Raw genomic sequence first — 25,772 nt, 5'->3', positions numbered from 1 at the left:
ATTTACATATTCACTCTGGCTTACAATTTTCTCATTACATGGAAGAAGGATGGGACCAGAAAAGCAATCCACAACAGGAGGTCTAAAGAAAACTAATCCCACATGATGCCTTACAGACAGAAAAGTCTATGAGAAAAATCAAATTGGCAATGCCTGAACGGTGCATACACCTCCTAGGGTGTTCTCAATGTGTGCTAATCGTGCTTCAGAATTTGGTTTAATTTAGCCTTTGTAATCACTACCCATTCCTTGAACCCCTTTGGCTTTGGAAACATCTCTGGAGAATTCTGCCACGATACTGACCAGATGTTTACATGCTCATGGCATGCTTGGATCTGGTGCTCTCTTTGAAAAACCCTGAGTAAACAGCCTCTGAAATTCTTTCCAGTTCCAATATTATATTTTTATGTGGATTTTTTCTCTATAATTTCCTATTGGCAGGTTTTAGTTATCAGAAGTAGCAATACTGAACTGCTCTTAGCAAGCTTTATCCATTTAGAAGGTGTGAACCATGTAACCATGTTTCATGTCTACTTGCTGATAGCAAATGAGAAACTAACCATGGCTCACACCTCTTCACTTGTTCCTAAGACCTCCAAAAAACAAAACAAAAACAAACAAACAAACAAACAAACAAAAACACACCTCGGTGTTGCCAAGACTGTGCAAGTTTCTTTCTTTAAGTGAAAATATAGCTGGATGATAGTTAGATATTTTTGTACATCAGAAACAAGGATCATTATAAAACCACCTAATCTGCCCACTACACTGAACATAAAAAGGCAGTTGATCATGTTCCTCTCATTAAATATATTAAAAATGTTTAGTAGGGAATGATATATTTTCTCTGTACCACATCTCTACAGAAAATTTTTCCATAAAATGGTCATTTATTAACAAGTAAACGGAGTACACAGTTTAGCTTCCACCAGAAAATACTAACAATTATGTTATTCATATTAAATAAGAATGATAGTAACTATAATAATCTCTCTTACCCAGCCAAGGACATGATTTTTCCTTAAAACTGTCACAGTCCACACATAAGCTAGTCTTGTAATCTTTGTATGAATGACAAGGAAATGAAATAAAATTGCAGTTTGTTTCCAAAGATGCCATGAACAAGTGAACTGCTCTCTCGTGGTTGCATTTAATGAATTTAATTCCTTAAGAGTTAAAAAAAAAAAAAAAAAGCAAAGAACTGTAGATGTATTAATCCATGTTCAAGTACATTTAAAAACAAAGTAAAGATGAAGTTTTGCTAAATACTATGTACCTTATGAATATTACTGACTATAATACACAGTTTTATGTCAAACCACTAAACAAATAGTACCAATGAAAACTTAAATTTAGTATGTCCTTTGCATGAGATTTATAATAAATTTTTAAAGTAATAATTAACACAGCAAAAATGTTTATTTCAGTGTTTCACAAGCTCTACACAGTGCTACTATACTTAATCACTAGTGTACACATCTTTTCCTTCTAATCCTGTACTCCTAACGTTTCCACCTAATGACAAAGATGATCATGAAACCAGGTGACATTAAAACTTTATTACCTTCCTTTTCTTTTCCAACCTTGCACATCCTCATCCTTTTCACCAAACTTCTTTTGCTACAGAGGCCTTTGGTCACATGTTATTTGACCAGCTGCCATTGTGGACCTGAGAACATTTCTTGCAATGGCTCTGACATGAACCAAATTCCACACTTGGGGAAGCTGCTCGGCTATCTTTATGTACAGAACAATCAAGTGTCAAGAGATTTTAAATTTGTCTTTGTACAGTAATATTGTGATGGTTAAGATTAAATCCTGAGATCAAAGTGTTATTATATGATACTTTAGCTACGTGTGCTTCCTCAGTGACTTACAACTTCTCCTAATGTTTAAAATGATTAACTAAAATTATTAAAAATATAATATAAGAAGTCTCATCCATGACCAAATGGATGTCTACTAGTAACCTTTATGAACTAAGCATGGTCAAATTAAACCACTGTTAACCAATAACTCTCCTGAGTCATGGGCAATGGTGATGAAATCAAAACACTGCCTACAGATGAAGAGGGGAAAAGTAAGTTATTTTCTTTCATCATTTCAAATATTATGTAATTCATTCAAAAATACTGTCAGTATACCTGAGAAGATTGATTTAGGACAGCCAGGTTGTTTCTTTCCTCCATTTGGATAAAAATCTATATGTCCCAAGGGCTCTTGAATGCCTAAACCTGAGAAGAAAAGCACCCAAGCATCATAATGTGTATATAATCTGGTGAATAGCTTGCATAAAACAAAATATCCTATAAAATCCATTCAAAGTTATTCTTTAAATATTAGAATTGAAAATAAGTGTTTTTATAAAGATAAGGTTTACTTCTATAAATTCTTCATGAAAAGTATATTTCATTAATTTAACATGTTTGCCAGTCACCAGTTTACTATGGGTCAGTCACAGTTTTTTGTGGTATGAGCACATAAGTGAAAAAAGAAATAGAGCAAAATTACTTGCAGTGACAAATATTTTATAGTGGAAGGAAACCATAATAAACAAGTAAATACAGAGTATGTCAAACAATAATAAGTGCTACGGAGAACAGTTCAGTAGAACAAGAGGACAGGAAGGGTCTAGTGAGGGTGGTAGTTGCATGTTTAAGTTATTTGGTTAAGGAATTTGCTACTTGAAGAAGGTGGAGTGGAGCAAAAATGTGAAGGATGTGAGGCGGTGAGCCCAGTGGATATTTGTGTGAATATGCTCGGGGAAGAAGCCAGCGTAGCCGAAGCCTAACGTGTAACAGGGAGCTTCGGAGCAAAGGAAGCCAAGTCCTACAGAGCCTTTTCGATCAGTGTGATGATTTGCTTTCACTTTGGGTCATAATTTTTAAGATCTGCTGGTGCTGGATGCACTAACTGGAAAAAAATCTAAAAACTAAGCTGCCTTGACTGGAGCAGTTTGAGTCAGAGTGACATGAAACTCATAGCTTTGATTCAAGGGCTTGTGTAGCCCTGTAGATCATTGGAGCACTGGCGAATGTACTGATTCTGAGCCCGTTACCAGCATATAACTGAGAGAAGCCTTAACAGTGAAAAGGGCTAGCAAGCCCAGAATACTCAGGACTGTGATTTGATACAAAATTGTGCTGCCAAATAAGATTACAATGCTTTATTCTGGGGCACAAAAGATTTCCTACAACACGGTGAACTCATGAAAGAGATCAGTCATGGATTTAGTGTAAAACAAAGATAAATAGATGATTCTGACAGTAAGGGTTTAGATGCTGCAACTTGACTTAGTTCTAGGATGTAACAGAACCTCTGATGAGTTGTTAGTAGCACATTAGAACACTGGGCATGTACACTGAGGCTGGGGAGAGGGGAGTTATAAAAACAAGAAAAAAAAAAGAGTGTTAGAGATCTGTGAAATTTCCTCATATTTGAACTCCATATGGAGTTCCAAGACTAGGGGTTTTCAGTTTGGAACCGTCATTTTCTCCAATCTGCCACTGAAGGAGACTCAAACCAACAGCACTCCTTAGGAATCAGAGGGGAAAAGAAGAAATTTGTCATTAACTTACAAGCAGCCCTTGATTCAGGCATGTTATTTCCCTTTTATCAGATGGGAGGGGGGGCAGCTTGGTCTGTTTAGATCATTCATTCTCTTAGTTTCAAGAAGGGTGGGGAGAGCAGCTATGACTTTTTAATTTTCCTTTTATTGTAAAATATAAGGCACATGCAGAAAAAGAACATTCAACATAAATCTATAGGCTAATTATTATAAAGCAAACAGCCATGGGGCTACCACACTCATGTAAAGAAATAGCACCTAGAAGCCCCCATTGTGCCCTTACGCAGCCACAAGTTTCTTTCTGTCCCCTAATCGCTAACCCATCCTCTTTTTTAAAATAAAATGATTTGTTGTTATTATTTTATTTTATTTTATTTTTTGAGATGGAGTCTGATTCTGTCGCTCAGGCTGGAGTGCAATAGCATGATCTCCTCTCACTGTGACCTCTGCCTACCGGGTTCAAGCAATTCTCCTGCCTCAGCCTCCCGAGTAGCTGGGACTACAGGCACTTGCCACCATGCCCAGCTAATTTTTGATATCTTTAGCAGAGATGGGGTTTCACCATGCTGGCCAGGCTGGTCTCGAACTCCTGACCTCGTGATACCCCCGCCTCGGCCTCCCAAAGTCCTGGGATTACAGGTGTGAGCCACTGCACTCAGCCTGTTTTTCTTCTTTACCTTCTAAGGATGACTCCCAAAGCCCTATAGTTTAGATTTCCCCTTTGAAAAAAATATGAACTTACTCATATTTTATGTATGATTTCGTTTCTGGCTTTTTAGATTATTACTATGTTTGTGCTATTAATCCACATTGTCAGGTGTAAAAACAGTAATTTATTGTCATATAGTATTTCATTGTATGAACATATCACAATTTATTTTTCCATTATCCTATTGTGGTACATTTGTGTTGTTTCCGATTTGGGGCTAATGTGTTCAAACTATGAACATTTTGAACATATATATTAAAGCATACATGAAGGTACATCAGTTGGTTATATACCTAGGACTGGAATTGTTATAGAATATGAGTATCTTTGATTTAATACACAATGCTGAATAGTGGTACCACATCTTTGCCAATAAATGCTCTTGTCAAACTTTTGAATTTTAAGCATATGGCTTCTTATTTGGGTTTTAATTTGTATTTGTTTCTAACTTTAAGAACTTTTTATACGTTTATTGCCTATTCAGATGTATCCTTCCTAATGTCCTGACTTTTTCTTAACGAGGTTATCTTTGTCTTTATTATTGACTGACAGTGGGTCTTTATCTCTTTTCCTGCTTTTTTTTATGGCTTGCTGTTCACATTCTTCAAGTATTTATAACATTCTCAATTTTTATATAATCTGACATTTTAATCTTTTCATTTGGGTTAGAGATTTTTGTGTACTTTGGGAAAATATTATTCATTATCCCAGTGTTACGAAGGCTTTAAAAATAATCGCTCATAAACCATTTATTTTTCTTTCACATTTATGCATACCACAAGGAAATAATTTTTGTGTTTTACATGAGTGCAAGGTTTTTTTTCAGCTTCAGAATCCAGTTGATGGAAACAGAACCACGTAATTACTGATACTAGCTGCGTCTTCTCTTTTTGTTCTGTTTTTTCTCTCCAAGAATTTATTTTTAGAGGAGATGTATGAAGTTCAAGCATTCTATGTTCCTTTCATTGTATGGAAAGAAGGCAAAAGTGATATAAATAAATTTTAAAATAATAATTAATTTTTATCTTTTCTAAAGTGCAAATTTTGGCTTTTTAAAGCATCTGCAATTCATAACTTTTATTCCATTAATTTCTTTGGTATGTTTAATATTTGCTTCTTTCTTCATTTCTGTGTGTATATATTGTTTAATTCTTAATTTTTCAAGATTAGATTAGTGATTGATTTTCAGCCTTTTAAAATAGCTGTACTCAAAACTATACATTAACTTCTAGACATGACTTTTGCTGAATCCAAAAAGTTTTAATATGCAATAATGTGAATATTCAATTCAAAATATTTCATATTTATATTATTTATTATTGTATTCATTAGTTATTTTTAAGTGTGATTTTTCACTTTCTAAAACGTATGGATTTTAGTTATTTTTTTGTTATTTATTTGGATTAAGTGCATTAAAGATAGAGAAGATTACTCTATGATTTCTACACTTTGAAATGTTTGAGAATATTGTTTTTTTTTCCAGATCCAAACATTTTTATTTGCTTTCAATTCTTTTTTGTTTGTTTGTTACATTTGGCGAATGCCCTCATAGCTCTGATTATATTTATTTATGTATTCTTTTTTCTTTTTTTATTATTATACTTTAAGTTCTATGGTACATGTGCACTACCTGTGGGTTTGTTACATATGTATACATGTGCCATGTTGGTGTGCTGCACCCATTAACTTGTCATTTACATTAGGTATATCGAAATGTTTCAGCATTTTTTTAAGGCTCAGTATGTGGTTAACTTTAGGTAAAATATTCATGTGTGTTTCAGAAGACTGTAAATTCTGCAGTTCTCAAGTGTAATGTTCTATAAATGTCTATGAGATCAATTGTGTTAATTAAAATTATTCACTATGATTATGTGATTATGCAGTTGCCTTTTTTTGTAATGTGTTATTGTTAATAATGCATTACATATTTGAAGCTGTGTTATTAGGTGCATACAAACCAGAATTGTTATATCTTCTTTGTGAGTTCAAAGTTTTATTATTTTAAAGTCCATCCATATTTTTATTAGTTTGTATGATAAAATCAATTTTGTCTAATACAGATTTATCACCATTTGGAGGATAATATTTGCATATTTTTATCACCCTTCTACTTTCAAATATTTTGCTTCCTTGCTTTTATATATGTCTTTAATAAATAAGAGTTGGATTTTATCTTTTTAATCAAGTTTGACAACCACAATATTTTAATTAGAGCATAAGTCCATTTATCTTAATTGTATAGTTGTGTTTAATTTTACTATCTTATTATATACCTTCTATTTGCTTTAGATGTTTTATGCATTCTTTCTCTCTTTTCTTACCTTCTTTTGACTTCATAAAAAGTTTATTCAATTTTTGTCCTTCATTAGCCTGGAAGTACTCTTTTATTCTTTTCTTGCTAGATACCCTAAAGATTCAACAGGAATACTATACTTATGAACCTCAGTTATTGAAGGTCATTTTCACCTTCTTTCTATACAATGAAAGGAACACAGAAAGCTTGAAATTCATTTATCGCCCAAAATCATATGCTATTTTAGCTTATTTTAATTTTCTCTATATTTCAAATCCATAAAAAATTATTAACAGTATTTTATGCCATCAGTATATGCTTAGATTTAACTAGTTCATTGTTCTTCCTTCCTAAATAGCCACAATCTAGGAATAATTCTCCTTTTGCCTGAAGAATACATTCTGCTCATGAATATCTGAAGAGTAACCTTTCTGCTCATGACAAATACATTCAAGAATAAATGTATTTTGTTTCAGACAGTTTAAATTTGTCTGAAACAAAATACATTTATTCTTCAAACAGATTGGGATACTACCTTAGCCGTTGTTTCCTTTCACTATATGGAAGCAACCGTTCTGTTGTTTCCTATATTCCATTGTTTCTGATGAGAACTCAATTGTAACTCTGGTCAATCTTATTCACCTTATTTAAATAAACTTGTATGGTTTGATGATGGACTTTTCTGCAATTCACTATCATTCATCTAAATGAAGATTAATCTTTATTATTTTTGCTTCAAGTGCGCCTGGCTATCTTGGATGCTAAACATTTATTTTAAACTGTTTTTGTAAAATTAATTTGAGACTGAATTATGTGAATTTCCTACAAAGAAGGCTATTGTTTGCTTCTGTCAGATAACTAGGAGCTCTAACAATTCAGAATCTACTTAAACAAAAACTCAGTAAATGTGATTTTGGCGGAGGCAACTCAGATAACTAGAAGCTTTCTGCAGACCATAAGAAGGCTGGTTTGTTCAGCTTTACTCATGATTCTGTAATGTCCTTTGGAGTTCCAGACAAGAATAACAGATGAGATGTTTTGCAAACCCAATATGAGGGTTTCAAAAGCATCTATCTTTTGGATATTGGACTCATAATTTTCCCCAATATCTCAACAAGAATGTATGCCCTAATTATCTAATCCACAAATTTGAAAGGCCACGTGGCTTTTTGAACACTCACAACTGAGTAAAAATGAGGATTATTGGCAAGTAGAAGATGTGGTCATTGTCTAGTATTCAAGGAAAAGGCAGTTCACCAGGTAAGTGCTGAGTCCACGCATATCATTCAGAAATTTCTCAGGACAGGTACATATGCAATATCAAAAATCTGTGTTTCTTATTTGTGATAGTCATAAAGATCAATCCAATGTTCCAACTATGTGGCCACTAGTGGCAGGTTAGATCTGATAGGTTGCATCATCAAAAGATGTTGAGAATATAAGAAAATCCAAGACAGTTCATTAGGATAAGTAAAAAATGCAAACAAAAATAATAAGAAGTATGAAGAGCTAAGTCAAAAGGCCATAGGCAGAATTGAAGTTAGTGTTGTGGGAAGTCAGGGACCCCGAATGGAGGAATCGGCTGGAGCCGTGGCAGAGGAACATAAATTGTGAAGAATTCATGGACATTTATCAGTTCCCAAATAATACTTTTATAATTTCTTATGCCTGTCTTTACTTTAATCCCTTAATCCTGTTATCTTCATAAGTTGAGGATATAGGTCACCTCAGGACCACTGTGATAACTGTGTTAACTGTATAAATTGATTGTAAAACATGTGTGTTTGAATAACATGAAATCAGTGCACCTTGAAAAAGAACAGAATAACAGTGACTTTTAGGCCACAAGGGAAGACAACCATAAGTTCTGACTGCCTGTTGGGCTGGGCAAAAAGAGTCATATTTTTCTTCTTGCAGAGAGCCTATAAACAGATGTGCAAGTAGGAGAGATATTGCTAAATTCTTTTCTTAGCAAAGAATATAAATACTCTGGCAAAGGAATGCATTCCTGGGGGGAGGTCTATAAACGGCCACTCTGGGAATGTCTGTCTTATGTGGTTGAGATAAGGACTGAGATACGCCCTGGTCTCCTGCAGTACTCTCAGGCTTACTAGGGTGGGGAAAAACTCCGCCCGGGTAATTTGTGGTCAGACCAGTTCTCTGCTCTCAAACCCTGTTTTCTGTTGTTTAAGATGTTTGTCAAGAAAATACGTGCTCCACTGAACACAGAACCTTATCGGTAGTTCTGCTTTTTGCCCTTTGAAGCATGTGATCTTTGTACCTACTCCCTGTTCTTACACTCTTTCCCCTTTTATTTTTTTGAGATGGAGTCTTGCTCTGTTGCCCAGGCTGCAGTGCAGTGGCGCAATCTCAGCTTACTGCAAGCTCCGCCTCCCAGGTCCACACCATTCTCCTGCCTCAGCCTCCCAAGTAGCTGGGTCTACAGGCGCCCGCCACCACACCTGGCTAATTTTTTGCATTTTTAGTAGAGACAGGGTTTCACCGTGTTAGCCAGGATGGTCTAATCTCCTGACCTTGTGATCTGCCCGCCTCCACCTCCCAAAGTGCTGGGATTACAGGCATGAGCCACGGCACCCAGCCTCTTTCCCCTTTTTAAAACCCTTAATAAAAACTTGCTGGTTTGAGGTTCAGGCGGGCATCACAGTCCCACCGACATGTAATGTCACCCCCGGCAGACCAGCTGTAAAATTCTTCTCATTATACTGTCTCTCTTTATTTCTCAGATGGCCAACACTTATGGAAAATAGAAAGAACCTATGTTGAAATATTGGGGGTGGGTTCCCCCAATAAGTTAGAGTTTCAGAAAAAATTCAGACAAGAGATTACAGATTAATTGGCCAATAGGTATATTGTATGTGGATGTGCCAAGCTGATATAAAGAGTTGGAGATAATAAAGACATGAGAGGTTTGGATAACACTATAACTATGACTCCTTTGGTTTTGACTGCTTATAGAAGTAGGTGAACATAGATGAACATAGATTCCAAATAAGGAGCAGAATTACCACTGGAGTCTCAATCTATTGACATGTAGTCACGGGGGTTGAAAAATTGCGTCTATGGCATTTACGTATTTCACACACACACACACACACACACAACCTAGTATGGTAGTATAGATTACCACAAGATTAATTCAGAGGAGCAATCTTAGTGTCACTGCCCTTGTCTCTATCTGAGCACCATATCCTCTCCTGATTCAGTTTATAAGAATAATATACTGGTTAAGCGCATCATCTGGAATCAAAACACATGATTTCAAATTCTGACTCTGCCACTTACTGACCTTACAACCTTTATTCTAGCTTCCTCAACTGTAAATGGAATGATAGTTATCTATCTAATGGAAATTTAGTAGGATTCGCTAATTAATTCATACAAGCACTCAAAACACTACACTGCTTAATGTATAGGAAGTGCTCAATAAATATTGGTATCAACAAATTCAAATCAGGAAAGGCATGAGGACAGTCTGTTTCTTAAAAGTGTCTGTTCAGTTTTACTCTGGCCAAAAATCCAATACCCTGTTAGAGATTTTCAGCTAAGATAATTAAAAACAACAGAAAAATTATTTCCTTACATTTAAGGAAGACTATTCTTTATTTGTGGCTGAAATGCTGTGTTCAGTTCTAGTTGATATATATCACAGCAGGAAAATAAGTGGGTAGAATGGTAACCTAAACACATCAGGAATGTTAAACATGGGGGAAAATGTGATCAAATCAATAAAATTGTCAACAGCATGAACAGAATGAACTCTTAGTTATTTATTTCAGTGTTTTAGGATGACATGACACATCTTGAAACCTGAAGGAGGCAAACTGAAGTCAAAGAGTACCATTTGACAATGCAGAAAATCACTAACCCTAAGAAATATTACTTAGGAAATATTATCATTCTATAATTACAGATTTAAAATCATTTTATCCATGATGTGTTTTCTTCTTATGCTATCCCCTTGCCCAGGGTCTACATTTTCCTTTTTATTTTCAAATAATTAGGTAATAAATCCTGATTTGTTACCATTGGAGTTAGAATGGATGACATCCACAAACTTTGCATCAGTGTAATCCAATCTTCTATATGGTGGTTTTCTGGAGAACTTTGGCCCAGCAGGGTCAAGACCTGGAAAGCAAGAAAGAAACTATCAGTCTAATCAAGTCTACAGAGCTCCTTACATTGCATACTTCCATTATTACTACATTATAAACATAAAAAGCATTTATACTTTTAGTTTAAACCTATCCAAAAACATATCTAAAAACAAATGAAAGTGGATGAACAGCAGGTAATTTCATTATTTGAATACTACTACTAACCTTCAGAACTTTTCAGGTTAAGCCACAACAAAATATTGTAGGATTTTTTGGAGAATTTTTATGTGAGACTGAATTAGGAGTAATACAGTAGTTTACATTTAATAATAACTACAACTATTTCTCCTGAAGGAAAAAAAAAATGAATACCATCTGGTTCTTTCTTGAACTCTGTACCTTACTAGCTCACTCAGGATTTATCTGTAGACCTGAAAAGCTTTTACAGGTGCCAAATATAATTTGGGCGATGGGATAAACCATGTTGTCTTATCCATTTCTCATAAGACTTTCTCACACACTCTTAAGAAAAGAAAAAAATATATATATATATATATATTTATACTTTAAGTTCTAGGGTACATGTGCATAACATGCAGGTTTGTTACATATGTATACATGTGCCATGTTGGTGTGCTGCACCCATCAACTCGTCAGCACCCATCAATTCATCATTTATATCAAGTATAACTCCCCAATGCAATCCCTCCCCCCCCACCATGATAGGCCCCATTGTGTGATGTTCCCCTTCCCGAGTCCAAGTGATCTCATTGTTCAGTTCCCACCTATGAGTGAGAACATGCGGTGTTTGGTTTTCTCTTCTTGTGATAGTTTGCTAAGAATGATGGTTTCCAGCTGCATCCATGTCCCTACAAAGGACGCAAACTCATCCTTTTTTTATGGCTGCATAGTCTTCCATGGTGTAAATGTGCCACATTTTCTTAATCCAGTCTGTCACTGATGGACATTTGGGTTGATTCCAAGTCTTTGCTATTGTGAATAGTGCCGCAATAAACATACGTGTGCATGTGTCTTTGTAGTAGCATAATTTATAATCCTTTGGGTATATACCCAGTAGTGGGATGGCTGGGTCATATGGTACATCTAGTTCTAGATCCTTGAGGAATTGCCATACTGTTTTCCATAATGGTTGAACTAGTTTACAATCCCACCAACAGTGTAAAAGTGTTCCTATTTCTCCACATCCTCTCCAACACCTATTGTTTCCTGATTTTTTAATGATTGCCATTCTAACTGGTGTGAGATGGTATCTCATTGTGGTTTTGATTTGCATTTCTCTGATGGCCAGTGATGATGAGCATTTTTTCATGTGTCTGTTGGCTGTATGAATGTCTTCTTTTGAGAAATGTCTGTTCATATCCTTTCCCCACTTTTGGATGGGGTTGTTTGTTTTTTTCTTGTATATTTGCTTGAGTTCTTTGTAGATTCTGGAAATTAGCCCTTTGTCAGATGAGTAGATTGCAAAAATTTTCTCCCATTCTGTAGGTTGCCTGTTCACTCTGATGGTAGTTTCTTTTGCTGTGCAGAAGCTCTTTAGTTTAATTAGATCCCATTTGTCAATTTTGGCTTTTGCTGCCGTTGCTTTTGGTGTTTTAGACATGAAGTCCTTGCCCATGCCTATGTCCTGAATGGTACTACCTAGATTTTCTTCTAGGGTTTTTATGGTATTAGGTCTAACATTTAAGTCTCTAATCCATCTTGAATTAATCTTCGTATAAGGAGTAAGGAAAGGATCCAGTTTCAGCTTTCTACTTATGGCTAGCCAATTTTCCCAGCACCATTTATTAAATAGGGAATCCTTTCCCCATTTCTTGTTTCTCTCAGGTTTGTCAAAGATCAGATGGTTGTAGATGTGTGGCATTATTTCTGAGGGCTCCGTTCTGTTCCATTGGTCTATATCTCTGTTTTGGTACCAGTACCATGCTGTTTTGGTTACTGTAGCCTTGTAGTATAGTTTGAAGTCAGGTAGCGTGACGCCTCCGGCTTTGTCCTTTTGACTTAGGATTGTCTTGGCAATGCGGGCTCTTTTTTGGTTCCATATGAACTTTAAAGCAGTTTTTTCCAATTCAGTGAAGAAACTCACTGGTAGCTTGATGGGGATGGCATTGAATCTATAAATAACCTTGGGCAGTATGAAAAATATATTTTAAATTCCATGGAGTGTGAATATTATTTCTGGGGTATCCTAATTTCTAAATAAAAATTCTAGGCTCATGACTTTCTGGGAACTGTCAAAAAGCGGAGAGAGAAGATAAAATTCAGTTTCTTGAGAACATCTATACAATGAAGAAACAATTATCTTAAAAAGATATTTGAAAGTAAAATGTAATGTTTTTCATTTCAAACACCTCTATTATCCCCATTTTATTTAACCCACTTGACTGAATGAGACAGAATCATCTGTCTTCCTATAAATTATTCTGATGTAGAATCTCCATGTTTGGTGGCCTTTTAGTCCCTGATGATTGCCTGGTATTTGGGGCCATTCAAACTACACTAGTACGTGTAAACACAATTTAAGTACAAATTGAGCAAGTGTGGTTTTTGAAATAGAATGGGCTTTAAGCACTAGGGAACTTTGTATAAATAAATCCTGGCTAAACTGCTACTTCTTGACCCTCCTACATTCATTCAGTTATTTTGTTTTCACACGTTTGTTAACATTAAAACTAAACAGAGTTAAGTAAGGATATGCTTAAGGTTTGTAAAGGTAATTATCTATATGTTACCTCTCTCCCCCTTCTTTGAAATTTAACTAAAGACAGTATTTTCTTTTATCAACACTTAAAGTTATTATAAGTCTTTTATGGCCATATATATGAATAATTGCTTTAAAAAAAAAAAAACAAAAAAGGTATAACTCCCAATGCAATCCCTCCCCCCTCCCCCCTCCCCATGATAGGCCCCGGTGTGTGATGTTCCCTTTCCTGAGTCCAAGTGATCTTATTGTTCAGTTCCCACCTATGAGTGAGAACATGCGGTGTTTGGTTTTCTGTTCTTGTGATAGTTGGCTAAGAATGATGGTTTCCAGCTGCATCCATGTCCCTACAAAGGACGCAAACTCATCCTTTTTTATGGCTGCATAGTATTCCCTGGTGTATATGTGCCACATTTTCTTAATCCAGTCTGTCACTGATGGACATTTGGGTTGATTCCAAGTCTTTGCTATTGTGAATAGTGCCACAATAAACCTACATGTACATGTGCATGTGTCTTTATAGCAGCATGATTTATAATCCTTTGGGTATATACCCAGTAGTGGGATGGCTGGGTCATATGGTACATCTAGTTCTAGATCCTTGAGGAATTGCCATACTGTTTTCCATAATGGTTGAACTAGTTTACAATCCCACCAACAGTGTAAAAGTGTTCCTATTTCTCCACATCCTCTCCAGCACCTGTTGTTTCTTGACTTTTTAATGATTGCCATTCTAACTGGTGTGAGATGGTATCTCATTGTGGTTTTGATTTGCATTTCTCTGATGGTGAGTGATGATGAGCATTTTTTCATGTGTCTGTTGGCTGTATGAATGTCTTCTTTTGAGAAATGTCTGTTCATATCCTTTCCCCACTTTTTGATGGGGTTGTTTGTTTTTTTCTTGTAAATTTATTTGAGTTCTTTGTAGATTCTGGAAATTAGCCCTTTGTCAGATGAGTAGATTGCAAAAATTTTCTCCCATTCTGTAGGTTGCCTGTTCACTCTGATGGTAGTTTCTTTTGCTGTGCAGAAGCTCTTTAGTTTCATTAGATCCCATTTGTCAATTTTGGCTTTTGTTGCCATTGCTTTTGGTGTTTTTAGACATGAAGTCCTTGCCCATGCCTATGTCCTGAATGGTACTACCTAGGTTTTCTTCCAGGGTTTTTATGGTATTAGGTCTAACATTAAAGTCTCTAATCCATCTTGAATTAATTTTCATATAAGGAGTAAGGAAAGGATCCAGTTTCAGCTTTCTACTTATGGCTAGCCAATTTTCCCAGCACCATTTATTAAATAGGGAATCCTTTCCCCATTTCTTGTTTCTCTCAGGTTTGTCAAAGATCAGATGGCTGTAGATGTGTGGTATTATTTCTGAGGACTCTGTTCTGTTCCATTGGTCTATATCTCTGTTTTGGTACCAGTACCATGCTGTTTTGGTTACTGTAGCCTTGTAGTAGAGTTTGAAGTCAGGTAGCGTGATGCCTCCAGCTTTGTTCTTTTGACTTAGGATTGTCTTGGCAATGCGGGCTCTTTTTTGGTTCCATATGAACTTTAAAGCCATTTTTTCCAATTCTGTGAAGAAACTCATTGGTAGCTTGATGGGGATGGCATTGAATCTATAAATAACCTTGGGCAGTATGGCCATTTTCACGATATTGATTCTTCCTATCCATGAGCATGGTATGTTCATTTGTTTGTGTCCTCTTTTATTTCACTGAGCAGTGGTTTGTAGTTCTCCTTGAAGAGGTCCTTTATATCCCTTGTAAGTTGGATTCCTAGGCATTTTATTCTCTTTGAAGCAATTGTGAATGGAAGTTCATTCATGATTTGGCTCTCTGTTTGTCTGTTACTGGTGGGTGCTGACAAGTTGATGGGTGCAGCACACCAACATGGCACAAGTATACATATGTAACAAACCTGTACGTTATGCACATGTACCCTAGAACTTAAATTATAATAATAATTAAAAAAATCAAAACAAAAAAGGTAAATTGGTTGAAAGGGATATTATCCTCCTATTCCTAAAATCACTACCACTCATAGAGGAAAGAATGAAAATCCATGTCAGCCTTATTAGATGACCGAGTTTTCTGGATGCAGTAACTTTGTTATAGAAATATGAAGGGGGACCCAGAGCCCCTCAAATTGGATACAACTCCTGATTCCTTTGTAGCATTCAAGTAAAAATTTTTAGAGAGTTGAAATGCATCAGTTTGTGATAACTAAGTAAATAGTTATATTCTTAGCTAATACATAAAGTATTTTTGTTCAATGGGTCACATTTACTTCTGTATTCTTAGGATGGTATGTCCTTAAAATTTAGCTGGGACTACAGAAATAGATATTTTTCTCCCATTTCCATTTGGGTAACTTAAGCTCTGTTGAGAGCTTAACAAAACTTCAGAGTCTAACTAAAACAAAGCCAATATTTAAATATAACATAGAAAATAATAAATGTTTGTACATAATTTCTATTGAGTAATTATTGTACCCACTAAATTTTAAGTAAAATGGCTGGGCACAGTGGCTCATGCCTGCAATCCAAGCACTTTGGAAGGCAGAGGTGGGCAGATTTCTTGAAGTCAGGAGTTCGAGACCAGTCTGGCCAACATGGTGAAATACTGTCTCTATTTAAAAAAACAAAAATTAGCCAGTGTGGTAGCAGGTGCCTTTAATCCCAGCTACTCAGGAGGCTGAGGCAGGCGAATCACTTGAGCCCAGAAGGAAGAGGTTGCAGTGAGCCAAGATTGCACCTCTGCACTCCAGCCTGGACAACAGAGTGAGACTCTGTCTCAAAAAAAAAAAAAAAGAAAAAAGAAAAAAGAAAATAAAAATTAGCAAAGTAACTTCTGAGACTTAAAAGTATGCTAAAGCAATAATTTTATAAAAATAATTTTACCTGTTATTCTTCCAAGTTGACCATGAAATATCTTTCCAACAAATCCACTGATATGAGCCCCTAAGCTCATACCTATGAAATGAAAATTGTCAAGACATGCACCATGCTTCTGCAATTAAAAAGGCAATATTACAGTATTCATTTCAAGTAATAACAAATCATGCCTCCCTTATATATCAACATTTTAAAATTCATTATTTTTTCTGGCTTAATTCATTTTGAGGATATAGGGAAAGAGACTTTACAATTTCAAAACGACTATATCTTTGTTCAATTTTTGCCTAAAATATTTGATTTTTTAATTCATTTTCAATATCAATTTTTTATTTTAAAATTGTATCACCTCATGCAGAACAGTATATGCAAAATACAATTAATAAGCAGTGTTTTATAATAATCAACATTACTAGGTGTTTACTTTCTGCTAGCTACTTTGATATGGATCTTATAAAGTTCATATTTAATACTTCCAACTTCATTATGAGTTATTCATTTTTATCCTAATGCCTAAAACTGTCAGCAGCACCTATTAAATGCTAAATAAATAACATTGGATCAATTCCCATTTTATTAAGGAAACAGTGTCAGAAGTAACGACTTTCCCAAAGCCACATAGATTCATAAGACAAAAAGATAGATTCCAATTTGCTGTGGTCTGAATGTTTGTATCTCCCTAAAATTCATATGTTGGAATTCTAATCCTCAAGGTGATGATATTTGGAGGTGAGGCCTTCTTGTGGGTTGGGAGAATTATGTCATGAGTGTGGAACCCTCATGAAAGGGATTAGTGCCCAGACAGGAGAGACCTGAGGGATCTCCTTCGACTCTTCCACCATGTGAGGACACAGTGAAAAGGCATAATCTATGAACCAGGAACTGGGCCCTCACCAGACACTGAATCTGCTGATGCCTTCTTCTTGGATGTCTCAGACCCCAGAACTCTGAGAAATAAATTTTTGTTGTTTATAAGCTACCTAGCCTATGGTATTTTGTTAGAGCAGCCCAAATGGACTAAAACACAAGCCTAGATCTCACTCCAAAATTTATGCTAATTTGCTTTCTTGTTTTATATGATCAGGTTGTGTCAAAAACCTTAGGAAGATTCACAAAATTTGAATAATAATTCTCACTTCAGAGATGATAAAATTAATTTCATGGATTTTAGGTGACTTCCCCTGATCACCAGCTAAGGAGTGATGCGTCCAATCTTCCAAGGCCGACGTCTGAATACCTCTTAGTCTCAGCTCCAGGAAGGGAAATAGGAGACTACATGAGAGTGTACTTCCACCACACTCTTCGGGAGCTAGTGTGAGACCTGTGGGCAGATCATGGTCCAGCCCACACAGTGACATGTCTGATGGCTTACAGAAAGATGTGGAGCACTTGCCACTAATGAAAAGCTACACTCAGGCTTTCAAGGCACAAGGTTATGATTTCCTTCAGATCTCACAGCCATGCCCCAAACCAGGAGGGACTATCTCTCAAGACTCCAATACTGCTGGTCATTTAAATCTTCCTCTGTAATATGAAGCCTCTGTAAGCAAAGGCACTGTTAGAATTTTATCTAATATTACAAATTTTCCTAAACATTTCTGTTTAACATTCACATTCTCCACACTTTGAGGCACATATTCATTAGTTGAGAAAACACCAGTAACATCAGGAAAAATCAGTGATGTAATTAAGTCTGTTGGTGGGGATGGTTGAATCAATTATCTCCTCTGTCTGTCTACAGCAATGGTATTGTTTTGTCCAAATTTGGGGGTGTAAAAATAATAATGAAAGTTGATCTTACTCAACGATGACTCAATGTCACCAACTGATTAAGCACATATATATTAATTCAATATTCATATAAATATTTTTGTAACATTTTGTTATTCTATATTTACAAATAAGGAAATGCAGCACAGAGAGGCCATGTAATTGTTCAAAATTATAGATGATAAAAGATGGACATATACTTTGAACCCATCCAGTCTGACCCCTGGCCACTACACATAACTGCTTCTTGGAAATGTTGTTATTTGTTCAGTTTTTAGCAGAGTCCGGAAAGTTCAGCACAACACAACTCAAGTTCAAATTTCAAGCCCAATAATGCCCCCAAACCAGATAGCACCCTTTCTTCACTCAAATACCCACGACTACCTACTTTCTTTTAGGATCGACATGGATCTCCCTAAGGGTTGACTTTGTAAACAAAAATCATTCACAATACAGATAACATAGAACTGGCCTGAACTTTATTTGATCCATTCAAATCCTGAGCAGACTTCAATTAATCTGAGGTCTGCCTCCAAAGTTGACAGAAGTATGCTACTTTTCAAAATGATTTTTTGCCTGTAATCTCACCAATTTGGGAGGCCACGGTGGGCAGATCACCTGAGGTCAGGAGTTCGAGACCAGCCTGGCCAACAAGGTGAAACCTTGTCTCTACTAAAAATACAAAAATTAGCTGGGCATTGTGATGGACACCTGTAATCCCAGCTACTCAGGAAAACCACTTGAACTTGGGAGATGTAGGCTGCAGTGAGCCAAGATCGTGCCACTGCACTCCAGCTTGGGCGACAGAGTGAGACTCTGTCTCAAAAAAAAAAAGAAAAAGAAAAAAGGATTTTTTCTTTACTTTTACAGATTCACACTTAATTATATGCCAATATTTCAGCCATATATTTTTAAAGATACTTGAAGAATGTAATAATTGTAAAGTTTATTTCCCCCACCCACCACATAGGATAACTATTTTATTCTGAGGTTGGTATAGGTAGAGTTAAATCTCAGAAGATTTTTAAATAAAACATAATAACTACTAAATTTTAATATAATGTTTTAAAAATAACACAGGATATTTTTCTAGGTATAGAATTATTCATTTAGGCAGACAAAGAAAAGATGGCTACATACATTAGTATATTAAACCAGTAATTGTTAATGCTTATGGGGAAAAGTATATCGTTTATTATCACTTTGTGGTATTGAATGTAACACACTGTATATTGTATAGCATGTATAATACATAAAATTCCAAGACTTACCAAAAGATTTTTAATGTGCCCACTCAAACTCACAGCAACTTTTCTGGTGTTTTTAACCGCTCTATCATAAATAAAAGTTGTAGCACCCCGGTTCCAGTCAACTACAATTACATTCATATCTTCTTCATTCAGCAAAATGCTTACGAAGTTCTGAAGCCATGATGGGATGGAGCCCATTGGTCTGTATCCATGAATAAGCCAGACTGTTTTCTTTTGTGTGTTGAAATTAACATTAAGTGAGTTATTGTGTTCAAACAGTGGCTCAGCACAGTTTAGGTTGTTCCTTGTATACATCATCAGAATTATCTCTATTCTTGGAATAAATAAATCTCTGAAGGAATCCTTTATACTTAGATGAGAGAATTCAAGGCATGGTCTTTTATTCTCTGAAATAAGAAAATGTCAATCAAGTTAAGTACTGGGATAATATTTTACTCCTGTTGCTGTTGCAAAGAACAGAATTAAATGTGGAGTGTAGGGAGGACTTCATTTCATTAGCCCTTCAACAAAATTTACTGATCAACTGCAATGTTTAAGGTAATGCATTAATTATGTAAAAAGATTTCTGAACTAAAAGTAATGGAAAATACAAATGTGATTGGTTAAAAATTTAAGAAGAGATTTTTATCTGTACAAAATATAACAATAATGGTGTGAGTGAAAACAGTAAGATTGCTAATAAAGTGCAATGGGTACTAATCAAAGTCGATAAATTGATCATAAGCTTTAACAAACGTTTTACAGAATAGTCCTTGTATAATAAGCATTAGAATAAAATAAATTTAACCTAACTGGTCATCAATACAAAACAATAAAGTAATATTTTCCTCATAAAATTTAAAATGTTTTAGAAAATTAAATAATAAATATTAATATAACATGAATGTTGAGATCATAAGTTGATGCAACATTCCTTTGAAATTTTACATGTGTGTGTTTACTGTACACATAAACTTAACAAATATTTTTCTTAGTTTTCTTTCTGTGACTTACCATTTGTAATAAGTGTAAAGACATTAATCACTGGGTTATGTATAATGGGACAAAAATGTAAAACATCTTAAATCTCATCCTTATAGTATTTTCATCCATGTGTGCATTCTATCACTATTAACTATCTGTCTATATATTGCCCTATATACTTATCTATCTACCCTAGAAAGAACTAGGGCAGAAAATAAAATAACTAAACCAGATTTATAGTAAGAGTCATTGCTAGACAATGAAATGATGACTGCCTTTTGTTTTCCTTTTCACAGATTTTTGTGATTCTATTTTTTTTCACAATAAGCAAATAATCCCCATAGTGTTTTTTTTCCAGATGATAGTATATGTTCATACTGCTTCTAGCACTTTAATTTGATAAGAATATTTAGGAAATAATTTTTCAATCCATACCAAAAATTAACAAAAGTATTAGTGCACTTTATGCCAGTAATTCCACTTTAAAGAATCTATCCCAGAAAAACATGGCAAAACAAGAAGTAACATGTATTATTTTAATACTGAGATAACATGCATTTCCTACAATAATTCTAGTTTTCAAGTATATTCACAATATTGTCACAATTGATTAGATGAAGAAAAATAAGGAAGGCAATGAAGGAGAAGGAAGACTTGCATTCCATTCCTATATTAACAGCTGAGAGATATTTGGAAAAATTATTTCATTTGTTGTAAATATCAGAGAATGAGGAAGAGAAATATATTGAAACACAATACAATATGAAAGCAAGCTACACTGTGCAAATTGTGTGAGAAATCTATACATCCACCTTCCCACCACCTGGAATTCTGACACGAATTTAATACATATCAATACCAATCAATACATCCAAAGTGCTGGTCCACTCCAAGCTAAAGTCAATTTTATCTGGCCCTAGAAAGAGTAATGAGGAATAAACCAGTAGGATTCTGGTGATAAATATAACAGAAATAAATCATCACCTAATACAATCAACAAAGATATCTATTACCTATTAACAGATACACAAATATTTTTCATTAGAATGCAAGAAAAATTACATCTCAAAAACCAGAGCAGGAATAAAAAATACAAAAATTAGCTGGGCAGGGTGGTGCATGCCTATAATCCCAGCTACTCAGGAGGCTGAGGCAGCAGAATCCATTAAACCAGGGAGGTGGAGGTTGCAGGGAGCCGAGATTGTGCCACTGCACTCCAGCCTCAGTAACAGAGTGAGATCCGTCTCAAAAAAAAAAAAAAAAAAAAAAAAAATTAAGAAAACAACAATAGGATCAGATGAAAAACACAGTAATGAAACATTCCAATTCAGAAAAAGCAAAAATGCAATTGCAAAATTAAAATCTGCATTATAAATGCTATAACAAACCATGGAAAGCTCTTCTTATAGTAAGAACTGAAGAAAGAAAGATATTAAAATTATTAAGAGAAACACAGATAGAGGACAGGGTCTGCTTATTCAAATTAAAAATGATTGCTGTTCCCCTGAGGTAGGGGTGGTAATCCTTTGAGGGTAAGAGAAAGTAGCAGCTACAACAACTAAGGAAATCATTGTATACAGAGATTTGCACATGGAAAAGGCTCACCATAATCTAGATAAAATCGGTTAATCAGACTCACCAAGAGACTTCCTAGAAACTGGTTTGGATTTCGATGAAAGAGAAAAGTATCCTAAAAATATCAAGGCAGAAAATCCAAGTTACAAATCTCTATTTGTATGAAGGAATAAAAGTTCTAATGACTTCATAATTCTCTTTTTTAAAACAAAACATGAGATAGATAAAAATGTCATAAAGTGGAATGTTTTGTGCCCTAATAATTTTATACCTTTCCTAAAGTACACCACTCATAAAAGGCATAGTAAAGTCCCTGACATTGTCATTATTAAATAAATGTAGATTTATCAAAGACAAGATCCAGAGAAACTTTTGGTATACAAAGATTCAAAGTGAGTATGGAATAAAATTAGATATTGATTTTAAATTTATGAAACTCGGTAAAACATGAATGCGGTATCAAAAATCATTCTTGTACAGTATTTCCAAATTATACTAACAAGATGAGATGTCAGTTAAAAATACAGAGGAAGTAAGCTTGTTGCAAAAATTCATCAACTGGGGGATTTGCAAGATTATTCTTTTTTGACTTTCATAGATACATAAGTAGGGATTTAAAAAAGATATTAAAAACCTTAAATGTTAAATGCTGTGCTATGTAAAATAGTACACATAAATTTCTACACACTAGAAAATATTAAGTTATAGCAAACAGCACATATATATACACAAGAAGAAGTGAAAATGGAAATATACAAAGCAGAAAGAATGAAACAAAATGATGATATTACACTATAGAAAAGAATATATATGATACGTTAGCAGTTCTGTACCCTGCCTACTAAAAAGCAAAAAATAAAAATAAACATTGTTTTAAAAAGTAACAAGATATTTAAAGGAGGTACACAGGCAATTTTACATAAACAGAGAGCTAAACGTATTCTACATAAAGTACAAATAAAATAGGTTGGTGTGTTATAGTGCAGTAATGGCACCAATTTACCACTCCTGAATCCTTCTCATTTCTCTTGGAAATTTTAGTTACATCATAAGTGGGGTGACTTGTTCCACTCCTTGATATGGACACAAATGTAGGGCTTGCCCTAGAAAATAGAACCTTAGAAAACTTAATGCAAGCAGAGGTTTAAAATCAGCTTGTGCATGTGGGTTTGGACATCCTCACCTCTGCTATCACCACAAAAGCATCCCTAGTCTGGCCTGTTAGAAAAGGAAAGACAGGTGTAACTGTGCAAAGTTCTCCAGTGTGCTAGGTTCTAGTCACCCCAGCTGACTGACAGTCATTCAATAGCCAGACATGAACTGAACCAGGAAAAACAGAGTTACCTAACCAACTCCCATATGACTCCATAAGTGTGAGTAATAGTTCTCTTTTTTAAAACAAAACATGAGATAGATAAAAATGTCATAAAGTGGAATGTTTTGTGCCCTAATAATTTTATACCTTTCCTAAAGTACACCACTCATAAAAGGCATAGTAAAGTCCCTGACATTGTCACTATTAAATAAATAGTGACATCAAATCCCACTGAAAGTTAAGAGTTTTATTTTGGCATCACTGTGACATCATATAGTCGATTTCATCAGCAACATTAATAGCAAGTAAAGAGAATAAAAACAAAAGTCATCAAATGATACAGTGGGTGCTGTGGCTAATGCCTATAATCCCACCACTTTGGGAGACCGAGCTGGGTGGGTCACCTGTGACCAGCCTGGCCAACATGGTAAAACCTCATTTCTACTAAAAATACAAAAATTAGCTGGGTGTGGCAATGGGTGCCTGTAATCCCAGCTACTTGGGAGGCTGAGGCAGGAGAATTGCTTGAACCTGGGAGGTGGAGGCTGCAGTGACCGACATCACACCACTGCATTCCAGCCTGGGTAACAGAGCAAGACTCTGTCTCAAAACAAACAAACAAACAAACAATAACAACAACAAAACAGTTATCAAATGATACACAAAAAGGTAAACTAATGTATTGTCAAACTCTTGAACATTAAATTGATTCAATTCTGCTAGATTTAGGAATAGAAAGAGAAATAAAATTCTAGACAACAAAAACTTACAGGAATCCCTGATAAGATTATAAGTGGACTCTTCAGCAGAAACTTTGCAGGGCAGAAGGCAATGGAAATATATATTTTAAATGTTGAAAGAAAAACTATCAACCTAGAATTCCATATCCAACAAAATTATCCCTTAAAAATGAGGAAGAAATTAAAACATCCCAACATTCCCACACGAGCATAAGCTGGGAGTTCCTTACCTCTAGACCCACTCTACATGAAATGTTAATGCAAGTCCTTCACATTTAAATGAAAGTACGCTAGACAAGTAACTAGAAGTCATACAAAAATATAAAACTATAAGGTTCTCTGGTAAAGACAAATATATGACAAATAAAACCAGTTTTGCTTTGTAACTTTACTTTTTATTTTCTACAAGACAAAAGACAAATGCATAAAAATAATTATTAATGCATGTTAATGTTAACGAGTACACAATATATAATGATGTAATCTGTGTCATCAGTAAAACTAAGTAGGGGAGGGTGGAACTGTAAAGAAGTAGAGAATTTTGTTATGGTATTGGAGTTAAGTCAGTATCAATTTAAAAAAGATAATGACTTTTGGCTATTATTTGTAATCCTCAATGTAATCACAAAGAAAACATCTATGGAATATTTAAGAAAATGAGAAGAGAATCAAACCACACTGCTACCAAAAAAAAATTGATTAAACACAAAGAAAGGCAGTAGTGGAGGAAATGAGGGACAAAAAGCTTTAAAACATACAGAAAACTAATAACAAAGCGGTAAAAATAAATGCTTTGCTATCAATGATAATTTTAAATGTAGGTAGACTAAACAACGCCCCCAACTGAAAACATATTGGCAGAATGAATAAAAATCAGGGTCAAACTATATGTTATCTACAAGAGACTCAGTTTAGATTTAAAGACATATACATTGAAACTTAAAGAATGATAAGAGATATTCAATGCAAAATGTAACTAAAAGCGAGCAGAAATGCTGCACTAATATCAAGCAAATTAACTAAGTTAAAATCTGTTACAAGAGACAAATATATTAAAATGCTGAGTCAGTAAAAATTCTTAGAAGAAAACAAGGGTGAAACCTTCATATGTTGGATTTGACATTGATTTCTCGAATGCTACAAGAACAGAACCACAGGTGACAACCAAAAAAAATGAGTAAATTGGACTTAATCAAAATAAAACTTTTATGCATCAAAGCACATTATCAACAAAGCAAAAAGGCAACCCACTGAATATAAGAAAATATTTATTAATCATATATCTGACATGAGATTAATTACAGAATATCATAATGAACTTCTATAACTCAACAATGAAAACACAGACAACCCAATTAAAACTGGGCAAAGAACTTAAATAGACATATCAATGAAGATATCCAAAAGTTCCCTAAGCTTATGAAAAGCTCAATATCACTATCACTAATAATTGGGGAAACATAAATCAAACGTATAATGAGATGCCACTTCCTACCTATTATGATAACTTGCTAAAAATACACACACACACAAAAATGGAAAATAACAACTGTTGGTAAGGATGTACAGAAATTGGAACCATTGTGCATTGTTGATGGGGATATAAAATGGCGTAGCTGCTGTGGAAAATGGTATGGTGGCTCCTCAAAAATTGAAAATAAAATTACCATATTATCCAGCAATTCCACTTCTATATATACACCCAAAAGAACTGAAAACAGTAACTGGAAAAGATATTTGTATACCCATGTTTATAGAAGCATTATTTGCAATAGCTAAAAGGTGGAAGCCACACAAGTATTCATCAACAGATGAATGAATAAACAAAACCTGGTAGATAT

At 34.8% G+C, this 25,772-nt stretch overlaps 1 protein-coding gene across 6 annotated transcripts in view; it reads right to left on the bottom strand.

Moving 5' to 3' along the window:
* LIPI (lipase I) overlaps positions 1–25,772 on the bottom strand; it is a 117,823-nt gene that overhangs the window by 77,550 nt on the left and 14,501 nt on the right. For 3 of the 6 annotated variants that reach the window (XM_023227510.2, XM_023227515.2, XM_023227511.2), the window contains exons 2-6: positions 19,339–19,724; positions 16,304–16,412; positions 10,615–10,716; positions 2,145–2,234; positions 999–1,166 (exon numbers count right to left, since the gene is read on the bottom strand). In XM_023227510.2, coding sequence (XP_023083278.1) covers positions 999–1,166; positions 2,145–2,234; positions 10,615–10,716; positions 16,304–16,412; positions 19,339–19,724 — 855 coding nt within the window. Of the gene's footprint in view, positions 1–998; positions 1,167–2,144; positions 2,235–10,614; positions 10,717–16,303; positions 16,413–19,338; positions 19,729–25,772 lie in introns of all 6 variants that reach the window. The other 3 variants (XM_023227513.1, XM_023227509.1, XM_023227512.2) reach the window with 3 other exon arrangements.

Source organism: Piliocolobus tephrosceles, chromosome 19, assembly GCF_002776525.5.
Source record: "Piliocolobus tephrosceles isolate RC106 chromosome 19, ASM277652v3, whole genome shotgun sequence".
Classification (NCBI taxonomy): Eukaryota; Metazoa; Chordata; class Mammalia; order Primates; family Cercopithecidae; genus Piliocolobus; species Piliocolobus tephrosceles.
This window is presented reverse-complemented; position numbering and strand designations above follow the sequence as displayed.